Source organism: Strix uralensis, chromosome 27 (genome assembly GCF_047716275.1).
Source record: "Strix uralensis isolate ZFMK-TIS-50842 chromosome 27, bStrUra1, whole genome shotgun sequence".
Taxonomy (NCBI): Eukaryota; Metazoa; Chordata; class Aves; order Strigiformes; family Strigidae; genus Strix; species Strix uralensis.
This window is the reverse complement of record NC_133998.1, coordinates 6,532,989-6,543,332: the sequence shown is the minus strand read 5'-3', so window position 1 is coordinate 6,543,332 and position 10,344 is coordinate 6,532,989. Positions and strand designations below refer to the sequence as shown.

General features: G+C 64.9%; 3 protein-coding genes across 6 annotated transcripts in view; 1 reads left to right on the top strand and 2 right to left on the bottom strand.

The window, feature by feature from the left end:
- Positions 1-117: 117 nt before the first annotated feature.
- Positions 118-2,899, bottom strand: POLR2E (RNA polymerase II, I and III subunit E). 2 transcript variants are annotated; one of them, XM_074851638.1, is made up of 8 exons: positions 2,741-2,899; positions 2,417-2,591; positions 2,153-2,268; positions 1,651-1,731; positions 1,368-1,426; positions 1,171-1,249; positions 695-774; positions 118-286 (listed from the first exon to the last, which is right to left on the bottom strand). In XM_074851638.1, exons 1-7 carry the CDS (start codon positions 2,795-2,797, stop codon positions 709-711), a joined length of 633 nt encoding a protein of 210 aa, XP_074707739.1. In that variant the 5' UTR covers positions 2,798-2,899; the 3' UTR covers positions 118-286; positions 695-708. The 2 variants fall into 2 exon arrangements, with proteins under 2 accessions (XP_074707739.1, XP_074707740.1); XM_074851639.1 differs by having other exon boundaries at positions 118-281.
- A 359-nt stretch (positions 2,900-3,258) lies between these two features.
- On the top strand, positions 3,259-5,217 carry GPX4 (glutathione peroxidase 4). The gene is made up of 7 exons (XM_074851340.1): positions 3,259-3,367; positions 3,549-3,643; positions 3,853-3,997; positions 4,092-4,243; positions 4,369-4,393; positions 4,723-4,782; positions 4,975-5,217. The coding sequence occupies exons 1-7, from the start codon at positions 3,296-3,298 to the stop codon at positions 5,005-5,007; spliced, it is 582 nt and encodes a 193-aa protein (XP_074707441.1). The 5' UTR covers positions 3,259-3,295; the 3' UTR covers positions 5,008-5,217.
- Positions 5,218-6,913: 1,696 nt separating this feature from the next.
- The window catches only part of SBNO2 (strawberry notch homolog 2), a 65,348-nt gene continuing 61,917 nt past the window's right edge, over positions 6,914-10,344 (bottom strand). For all 3 annotated transcript variants that reach the window (XM_074851593.1, XM_074851595.1, XM_074851594.1), the window contains one exon: positions 6,914-10,173. In XM_074851593.1, the coding sequence (XP_074707694.1) occupies positions 9,551-10,173 (623 nt within the window). In that variant the 3' untranslated portion in view covers positions 6,914-9,550. The remainder of the gene's footprint in view (positions 10,174-10,344) is intronic.

The window sequence follows — 10,344 nt, the reverse complement described above, 5'->3', positions numbered from 1 at the left end:
TAAGCAACTCTCCGTAGGGACCTCGAGGGCCGAGGCTGAACTGCAGCCTCGGAACCGCCCCCGGCAGCGGGATCAGCCCCGCAGGGCTCCGAGAGAGGCCCAGAAACACAGCGGCAGTGAGGAACAGCGAGAGTACAAATCTTTATTAAAAATAAGATCCTGTAAAATAAAATAGGAAAGCAAAGGCCTTTTCCCACTCGCTTCCTCCCTGCACGCTTCTGCTCCTTCAGGGTACTTCCATGGCGTCAGTCCTTAACAAAGACTAAGGAGTTACAGCAAATCTGTGCTGGAAAACACGGAATTAGGCCAAGTAACACAACGGCACAGAGGCAACACAGAAAGAGAATTTCTCGGCCAGTTCTGAAAAGGCAGATATCTGAGAGTGCCCGGGAATTGCGGGTGGATGGGGAGGTGGGGAGGTGTCACACAAACTCCTGCACTCCGGGAGGAAAGAGCTCGGGGGGGGCGGAAATCGCCTCACGCCGCCCTCGGCAGCCCACCGAGCCCCGCTGGAGGCCCCAACACCGACCGGCATGTCCCGAGAGGTGGATCCCGAGGCTCCAGAGCGGGTCAGCCTTGCTCTGGTCTGTCCTCTAACAGCTCCCTCCACAAACAATTTAAGGCTTGGCGATAATCTGGAGATAATCTGCGCCCAAAGGCCCCCGCTAGCCAGAGGGCTTCGTGCTCCACTTACCTGCCAGCTGCAGCTCACTGCACCAGTCTGTAGGTGATGTAGCGGCCCGCGGTCTCGCTCGGGCGTATGATCTTCACCACCTGCAAGGCCGACGGAAGGAGCTCAGCAGGGAGAGGAGCTGGCAGTGAGTTTCCCCTGCTACGCTGCGGCCGCGGGGGCTCTACAGCCGCGGTGCTCAGCAGCCACAGAATCAGCCAGCGCCGAGCTCCTGGCTTCAGCCAGGGGTGCAGCGTGGAAGTGCCCCCCCGCTGCGAGGGGAGGGGGAGATCAGAGTGTGGGGCTGGGGTCACACCTGCAGCCTGTCAGGAGCCCGCCACGTCCCTGCCGGACACCTGCTCGGCTGACACAGACCCACACCCAACCTACAACAGCCCTGACGTCAGAGCAGCCGCCTTCACGCCTCCCAGAAACGCTGCCGGGGATCCCCCCCCACCCTGCCCGTGGGGAACCGCTGCCTGAGTCCAATTCTCTCTTACCTGACCACGCTTTATGCCGAAGTAGCGGGCCACAGGATCCCCGGCCTGGATCCTGGGGAGCTGGTTCTCTCTCAGTTTGCTGCGCAGGGGGTCAAGGAGCAGCTCCCCGAGCTCACAGAGCAGTTACCAACCCTCCATCCGCAGCCCAACGCGAGCGTCACGCCCGGGCAGGAAGGGAAGGAACAAACAAAGGATACTATCTGGCCAGCAGCTCCGTTACTTCTTCCTTTGTCATGACAACGTGCTCAGGGACCAACTGTAAATAAACAACAGGGGAGAGACTCTGTAAGATCACAAAGGCAGAGAAAGCAACTGGCTCCTCACCGCGGCGGGAGAAGCAACACGTTTGTAAGGAAGAAAACTACAACCGCGTCGCTCAGCCCAGCCTTAAACCCAGAGAAGCTCTGGGGGAGCAGCCCGAGCCGCAGCCCGGCACAACAGAGCGATCACCCCGCCTTTGCTCCACCCGACGCTGCTCACCTCGTGCTCTGTGATGTTGATCAGAAGCTCTTGCTGCAGGAACTGCTCCAGGATGTACTTGGGAGCCATATCCACCAGGGACTGCAAAGGGAAAGGCCTGTCAGGCGGCAGCGCTGCGCTGGGACAGCCCTGCCTGCGCTCGGATCCGCTCCTCGACGAGCCCCCGTCACCGCAAGCGTGGGATCAGACACACAGGTGCAGCCACGGGGGCAAAGAGCACGCGGGTCCCCCCTCCACTGGCAAATGTCCCCTTTTTCTCTCACCCACCTCCTGACTGCCCACGGGCCCTCAGCTGCTCTTCTGGAACCAGAACCACCTGCCCTGGTTAAACGCACTTGCACATTAAGCAAAAGCTCGCGTTAAGGAACAACGGGCTTTAGTGAAAGATTTGATCTGGAAGGGAATCCTAGGGTTTTATTTACCTAAAGCAGCACTGAAAAACAGCCAGGCCAAGCGTCCGGGGCACACGACCACCCCGGCAGCCTTCCCCCAGGCACTCTACCTGCTTTGCCGACGGGGTCATGCCCTGCTGCACCACGATCAGCGCTCTGGTGATGTTCTCCTCCTGCATCCTCTGGCAGTACATCTTGATCGTCTTTATTCCAACCTTGGGCTCCTCTGGGGAAGGGTCAGCCCCAGCGTCACAACGAGCCCTCCCTCACCCCACTCACCCCTCCAGCAGGGAACCCGGCCCTTCCGCCCCGCCTCACACCGCGCCAGGCAGAGGCAGCGCAGCCCAGGGCACCGCCCGCACGGCTCCGCTCACCGGGGAAGAAGACGAACATCTGGTCGGTGGGATCGTCGTTGTGGGCCACCAGCACCGTCAGGTCCGTGCGCCGGGGCCGGCCCTCGCTGGGCTTCTCACCGAACTGCGACTTGAACTCGTCCAGCGTCTGGTCCAGCTCGTCCTGGGTTACCAGGTAGCCCCGGTCGTGGCAGAGCTGCCGAGAGCGCCCTCGGGTCAGGCCAAGCGCCCTCACCGGCCCGCCGGGGGCCCCGGGGTCACCGCGACACCGCTGGGCCGCCGCGCAGCCCCCGCTGCCCCGCCGGGGCTCCTCCCCCGCCGGGGCTCGGCCCCGCCGCCCCGCACCTGCATGATGGTCTTACGGATCTTCCACAGCCGGTACGTCTCCTCCTCGTCGTCCATGGCGCCGGCCGCCCGCACCGCCCGAGGCCCCCGCGGGCCGCCGCGTTGATGCCTGACCGCGCGGCGACAGGCGGCGCCGGGGCAGCCGCGGGGGCCTCGGCCGCGGGGGCTCCTGGGAGCTGTAGTCCGCCGCGGGCCGCCCCCCGCCGCTCGCTCCGGGAGGGCCCAGCGCTCCCTCCCCCGCAGCCGGGGCGGTTCCCCGGTTCTCTGCGCCTCAGCGCGGGACAGGCCGCAGCGCCGGCGCCGGTCAGGGGAGGAACGGCCGCCACAGGGGGTCCGGCCCGCAGCGCCCCGCCCGCCCCTTGGCCCGTCCTTGGTCTCGCCCGCCCCGCCCACAAACACCCCCGCGGCCCTCCCCGCCCACCATTGGTCAGCTTCCCACCCATCACCCGCTCGGACACGCCTCTGCGCGCGCTGATTGGCTGTTCGGCCGAAAGGGGCGGTGCCTCCGGGCGTCCGAGCCGTCGATTGGCTGAGGGCGGGCGGCGGCGGGGCGCGATGGGATGGGGTCGGGCGGTGCGGCGGGCGCTGCTGTGGGGAGCGGCGGTGCCGGGCGCGGGGCGGAGGATGGTGAGTGCGCGGGGGGAGCGCGGCCCGGCCGGGGGCTGCGGGCCGGGGGCTGCGGGCCGGGGCCTCTGCGGGGCTGCGGCCGCGAGGGCCCAGGGCGGGCGGCGGGGGCTGAAGCCGGGGGGGGGCGGGGACGGGACGGGACACGCGTGCGGCCCTGATGGCGTCTCCCGGTGCCCCGCAGTGTGCCCAGGCGCAGGACTGGCGCTCGGCCAAGGCCATCTACGACTTCCACGCCCGAGACATCGATGGCAACGAGGTGTCGCTGGAGAAGTACCGGTAGGAGGGGGGGGCTGGGCGCCGCCCGGCCTTGGCGCGGGGGCTGAGCCCCCGAGGGGAGGAGCGGGGCTCAAAGGGCCTCGCTCGGCGCCGGGCGGTGGTTCCGCCGCAGTGGGACAACGCGTTGCGTAACCCGGGAGAGCGGCTTGTTTACGGGCACCTCCCCCACTCCTGCCGGGGTAACGGCTGCTGCTTCACCCCCTCTCCAGAGGCTGCGTCTGCATCATCACCAACGTGGCTTCGAAATGAGGAAAAACTGCTGTAAACTACACTCAGCTTGTTGACTTGCACGCCAGATACGCTGAGAGGGGTTTACGCATCTTGGGTTTTCCCTGCAACCAGTTTGGAAAGCAGGTACGGGGGGGAGCGGGGCGAGGGCTCCCCGGGAGCGCAGAGCCCTGGGCTGGCCCCGGGACGCTCACGGGGCCCCGGCCGTTGCCGCCCTCAGGAGCCCGGGGACGACGCTCAGATTAAGGCATTTGCTGAAAACTACGGTGTGAAGTTTGACATGTACAGCAAGATCGATGTCAACGGGGACGATGCCCACCCGCTCTGGAAGTGGATGAAGGAGCAGCCCAAAGGAAGAGGCACCCTGGGCAAGTGAGTGTGGGGGGGCTGCGGGGAGCCCCCGGCGGGGAGGGGGCGGCTCTGGGCTGCTCCAGCTGAGCGGTTCCAAGAGGAAGGGTTTTTCTGTCAAAATCTCACTTCTGTTTTTTCTCTCCTAGTGCGATAAAATGGAACTTCACTAAGGTAGGACACAGTTGCCTTCTGGGCTTGCCTGGGTCACAGCCTCACCCTCTGGGGGGCTGGGGGAGTCCCGGAGGCGTTGCAGGGAGGAGGGATCCTCACACACAGGCTCTGCTCCGGGCGGTTACCCTGGATGTCGGGGTAGGAGCATCCCGGGGGGCTCCTGCCCTGGCCCAGAAAGGGGGGAGCGGCTCTGCCAGGGGCTCCAGCTCCGGGGCAGGATCTGCCACAGCCCAACGCCGCCACAGTCGGCTCCGGGGCTGCTCCTGGGGGGCTGCAGCGCCTGCGTTACAGCTGGGCTCGCTCACCTGGGCGCTGTTTCGCTTCCGCAGTTCCTCATTAACCGGGAGGGGCAGGTGGTGAAGCGCTACAGCCCGATGGAGGATCCCTACGTAAGTGCCGCCAGCGTGGCTGGTGTCGCGGCTCCGCTGCCTCGGCTCTCCCTCCTTTGGCCAGGGGAGGGAGGGAGGGCACCCCCGTGCTCTGGGGGGTTGGTGGTACCTCACAGTCCCTCTGGGGGGGCTTTGGGCATGTCCTTGGGGCAACGATGTTTTCCTAGGACCATGCTCCCTTCTTTCTCGCAGGTGATCGAGAAGGACCTGCCTGCCTACCTGTAGAGCTGCTCCTCTGCCCCCACCCTGTCCCTTGGCCCCGGCGCCAGCCCCCGCTGCCCACGGAGTCTCCTTGTCCAGCCCCATGACGGTTTGTCTTCAAGCCAGCTCGCTGGTGAGGCAGACCCGAAGACCTGGCGTGCACCCGCTGGGAGGAGGCTTCACTGGGCAGCCCCGTTCTGGCGTCCCCCTGCAATAAAGGTGTTAGAAACGGCCGCTTGTGGCTGGGTGAGGGCACAGGACAGGGCTGGAGCTGCTGGGGAGAAGCCGGAGCCCTTACGCAAGGCCTGAGCCCAGCGGGGATAATCCTCCTCAGTGCTGAGGGGGGAGTCGCACAAATCCTGGCTCAGCCAGCGCTCCCGGGGTGGGGGGAAGGTGTGTGGCCCCCCTGGGCTCCTTCCTTGCCCCAGATCACGGGGCAGCCGCCCCGATGAGGCAACGGGGTTGTTTTTCTCCAAAGGGAGCCGAGGCGCCGTCTGGGCAGTGGCCCCTGGCCCTGGCGGGGCGGGTCCGGCCGTGGCGCAAGCCCTGGCCAGCAGCAGCTACTGCGAAACAACCCCGAGTGGTGCTGGGACGTGGTGAAACACCCCCCGGAGCCGCGGCTGGGGGCAGCGCACGGGCCCATGGGTGTGTCCGTCCTCCGCAGCGCGTTGGTGCTCGCAAAGGTGCAGCCGTGTCTGGCCAAGCCCGGGGAGGGCCGGCGGCTCCCTGGGCAGGGCGGGCTCCTGGTTTTGGGGTGATTTGCTGCTATTTCCCCGCCCTCCCCCGGGGTGAGCCCTGTGCTCAGTGGGGGGGTCAAGGGTCCTTCCTGGGGTCCCCCCACAAATCTGATCACAGATTCACAGAACAGCTTGGAAGGGACCTTAAAGCCCACCCAGTGCCACCCCCTGCCCCGGGCAGGGACACCTTCCACTAGCCCAGGTTGCCCAAAGCCCCGTCCAACCTGGCCTTGAACCCTTCCAGGGAGGGGGCAGCCACAGCTTCTCTGGGCAACCTGTGCCAGGGCCTCACCACCCTCACAGGGAAGAATTTCTTCCTTGTATCTCATCTAAATCTGCCCTTTTTCAGTTTAAAACCATTACCCCTTGTCCTATCCCTAGCATGGGACCTCCCCCCTTTCCTGTAGCCCCTTTCAGTCCTGGGAGGCCGCTCTAAGGTCTCCCCGGAGCCTTCTCTTCTCCAGCTGAACCCCCCCAACTCTCTCAGCCTGTCCTCACAGGGGGGTGCTCCAGCCCCCTCAGCATCTTTGTGGCCTCCTCTGGCCCCGCTCCAGCAGCTCCCTGTCCTTCTGCTGTTGGTGCCCCCAGAGCTGGACCCGGCACTGCAGTGGGGTCTCCCCAGAGTGGAGCAGAGGGGGTGAATCCCCCCCCCACCCTTCTGGCCCCACTTCTCCTGACACAGCCCAGCCCAGGGTTGCTTTCGGGGCTGCCAGCACACGCTGCTGCCTCACGGTCTGTTTCCCATCCACTGGTGCCTGCACAGGGACAAGGATCCCTCAGCCCCCCCCAGCTGCCCCCCAGCCCCCCTCGCTCTCATCATGTTGGCGGCACCGCGGTGCCCAGCGGCGGCGAATCGCTCCTCCACCGCGAGGCCCGTGGCTGCCCCCGTCCCACCCCCGCGGGGACCCAGCGCCATGTCCCAGCGCTGAGGAACCTGCCCGACAGCGGCTCCTTTGTCTGTGGGGACAAACCCCGGGGGGGAGCAGGAGCCGCCTCAGCGCGGCCAGTGCCGGGGGGGCCCCTCCTCCCCACTCCCAGGGCCTGGCGGGGGCTGGGGACAGCGGTGAGGACACGGGAGATGAACCCCGGCCCTCGGATTCTCTCTCCTGCTGCGGGTCCCAGGTGGGATCCTGGGGCAGGTCCACGCCTCTGGACAGACGGACGGACAGACAGAGAGCTGGGACTTACAGAGATCTCGTATGTGGCTTCCTTTCCGTTTTTACTGAGCAGAATGAAAAATTATCCTTCTGAGGCAAGTAGAAAATTCAGGAATTATTAGTCAAAGGCACATATTCTAAAAAAATCTCTTTACATATATACATCTCAATTAATTATAAATACACATAGAAAAACAAAGGCAAACAACAAGCGGATTAAAAAGTGCTAACAAAAAGGTGTAAGGGAAGAAAAAAGGGACTCATTTAAAAATACATACAATCAGTAGGACAACTGCATAATAATTTAGTTAAAAGATATTGTTACATATTATTAACCCTGACAAAAACACAGGATCGGGGCAGGGAAGGGCTTCCTTGAAGGTGCTCTCTGTCTTTCCAGAGATGAGGGAGGGAGAATTGCATATATTTCAAAATTAATGTCGAAGCCACCAGGCAGGGCTCTGGGTGACAGTGGAGACGTGGCTGGCGGAGGATCCCTCCTCGCTATTCCTGAGTTTAAGCCTCTCTGAAATGGGTTTTCCCGGCGTCCCTTCCTCTCCTCGCTGAGAACTCAGCAAGCGCCGAGCGAACAAACCGGGACAGGGGCGAAGCCGGGGCCTCTCCACGAGTGGGGTGGGCTGGGGCGTGTTTTAAATAGGGGGGGGGGGCGGGGGGAAGGGGGGAGCCTCGCTCTGCTCAGGACGAGGAAAAGGCTGTTGTGGCACCCGGAGCAAGCGCCGACCCCCGGGTGGCCCCGCGGCGAGAGGGGAGAGCCCAGAGCTCGCGGGGGCTCCCCGACTTTGGTGTTCACTCTGAGGTAAGGAGGTTTCCTTGAACGCAGTAAAACGCAGCCCCGACTGCAGGGCTGAGCGCGGCCGGGGGGGCTGGCGGGAGGCTGCTGCCAGCTGGGGACAAGCCCCCAGAATGAGGGGAAGGGGCCAGAAAAACCTCAAAAATGAGCCCACGCGGGGCAGGTCCACGGTCCTCACGTGTCAGGGAGGGACACGAGCACCGCGGCCGCTGACCCAGAGCGCCTCCCAACAGCAAATGGGGCGCTGGGCCAGTCCCTGAGCCCTGGGGGGGCGCGGGGGGGTCAGGGCACTCTGCCTGCAGGCGGGGACTCCGTCCCCCTCAGGACTGACCTGTCAGGGCAGGGGGGACCCCAGCAGAGGCCTCCCCCAGGTCCCTTCTGAGGAACGGCTGGGCCAGCCAGGGAAGTCTCATGTCCTTCCCCCGAAAACATCCTGGTGTCGCTTCTAGGAAATATCTCAGTGACTCGAGGCAGAGAAAAGAAACACAGCAGAGGGGAGGCTCGCGGAGGAGCTGCCAGGCCCGGAGCGCTCCTGCCAGCAGGCAGCTTCCTGCCAGACTCCTTAGGTTAGAGAGAGAAAACAAAGAGTTTCCCCGGGACCTGCCGAGGCGAGATGCTGCTGGAGCAGGGGTGGTGGTGGCGGACACGGCTGGAGGCTCCCGGGGAGGCGGCCGCTCGCCCAGCGGCTCCTGGCCAAGGGGCAGGGTGTGTCTGGGGCGGCGCTTTGCAAAGGAAACCTTTGCTCTTTGGTATCAGAGGTCGAACGTGCAGCGCGAGCAGCGACACCGCACAGCCCCGGTGCTCACCGGGACCCTTCCCCGCCCGGGGCTGGGGGGCCCAGATCCAGCCAGCCGGGCCCGTGGCCCAGCCAAGGACAAGCCCCACGGCGCAGGCCCAGGGAGATGCGCAGGGGGAAGGACAACACGCGACAGCAGGAGGTTGGACAAAGCACGGCTGGCCGCGGCGACCCGGCGAGGCTAAAGTGCAGGACAGGCTGACGGGACACGCGGCCCTTCTGCTCCGGGGAATCCCGCCGCGGTCCCGGTGTGGCTGGGCTCTGCCAAACCCCCCAGCTCCGCCACCGTACGGACCACCGAGGCGCAGGCACAGGCAGCTCCCGCCCTGCCCCAGGGAGCTCGGGCAGCCCCAGCAGTGGGGGTGTCCCTCCCCGGGGAGGGCAGAGCAGGCGCAGTCAGTTTTGCTTCTCCCAGCTACGCCTGCTCAGCCCTGCGCAGAGGGACACGAGGCTCCTGGGACGGCAATTCCCTTCCCTTCCCCCCCGCCCTCGGGCCCAGCCCTCCAGAGCAGCCTCAGGGTCCTCAGCGGGCTGGAGGAGAGCGGGCAGCAGCCCAGGCAGACACAGTTTGGTCAGCCAGCTCTCGGGGCGGGGGGGGCACTGGGCTCCCCCACCTCAGTAACAGACCAGCACCCTGGTCCCCGGGTCGTTCTGGAGAGCAGACGCGGCCCCGCGCAGCCGGGGAGGGCCGGGCCCAGCTCGGACACTCAGTAGTCTGGAGGGGGACGGGCGCAGAGGGGGGGTCTCTCCTCAGTCCTACCCCCGCTGACCTTTGAGCAGGACTCGAACACAGCAGAGACCATCAGTCCAGATCAGCTGAACGTGGCAGCACTCAACCCCCCAAGCGCATGTTATATACAAATCTATACATGCCTGACTGAATATTATATATAAATAAACTTTGCTTTAAGGAACTATAGGTGTTTGTTTTTTTTTTTTCTTCCCTCAAAACCAGAAAAGGGCCAGTCCAAACCAGTAGAAAAGCCGGGGCTCCCCAGCTCTCACCTCTGCACCAAAGGCGACGGATCCGCAGCGGCCGAGCCCCCCCGGGCGTGCCCGGCTGCCTTCAGAAGTCCGGGAAAGGGCCACTGAACTGGATCACGCTCTGGCGCTCCTGGGGGAACATGTTCTCCTGGGGGGCCCCATTTAACGTCCTTAGCATGTCCTCCAGGATCTCTCTAAAATTGATATTCCCATCCTGTGGGACAAAATCTTCCTGCTGCTGCTGCAGAGCCTGCAAGGGTCCCGGCTGCGGCAGGGGCAGGCGCTCGTGCAGCGCGGAGCTCAGAGGCACGCTCTCGCCCAGGACGGGCGCCGGGCTCTTGAAGGCAGACGGGTGGCTGAAGCCGAAGGGCAACCTGGGCTGCTGGTGTGGCTGGAGAACGGGCTCCAAGGGGAAGCACAACGCGCCGGGCTCCGGGTTCATCGCCACGTCAGGAATGCTGTTGCTGGGAGGGCTGTAGGTCAAGTCCAGGATCTCGTCCTGGCGCAGGGAGTGCCCGGTCAGGGGGACCCCGGGCCCCGTCTGCGTGAGGTCCAGGGGCTGCGGCAGGACGGGCAGCCGCAGCGGGAACTGCAGGCTCTGCTCCTGCACCTGCAGCAGTCGGTTGTGCTTTCGCTTCACGTTCTCGTCCATCTGCTTCAGCTCCTCCAGCACCTTCCGGACACAGCTCTCGGGGATCTTTATCCCTGGGGGAGGAAGGTGCATCAGTCCCTGCAGCGATCGGGACGGGCACTGCGGGGACGGGCAGCAGCGCCAGGGGCCACGCGCTGAGCTCGCTGCCAGCCCGCTTCACCCCTCGGCCGGGCGGCAGAGCTGGAGCACGCGACTGTGACCGGAGAAAAAGCAGCTCTGCGGCG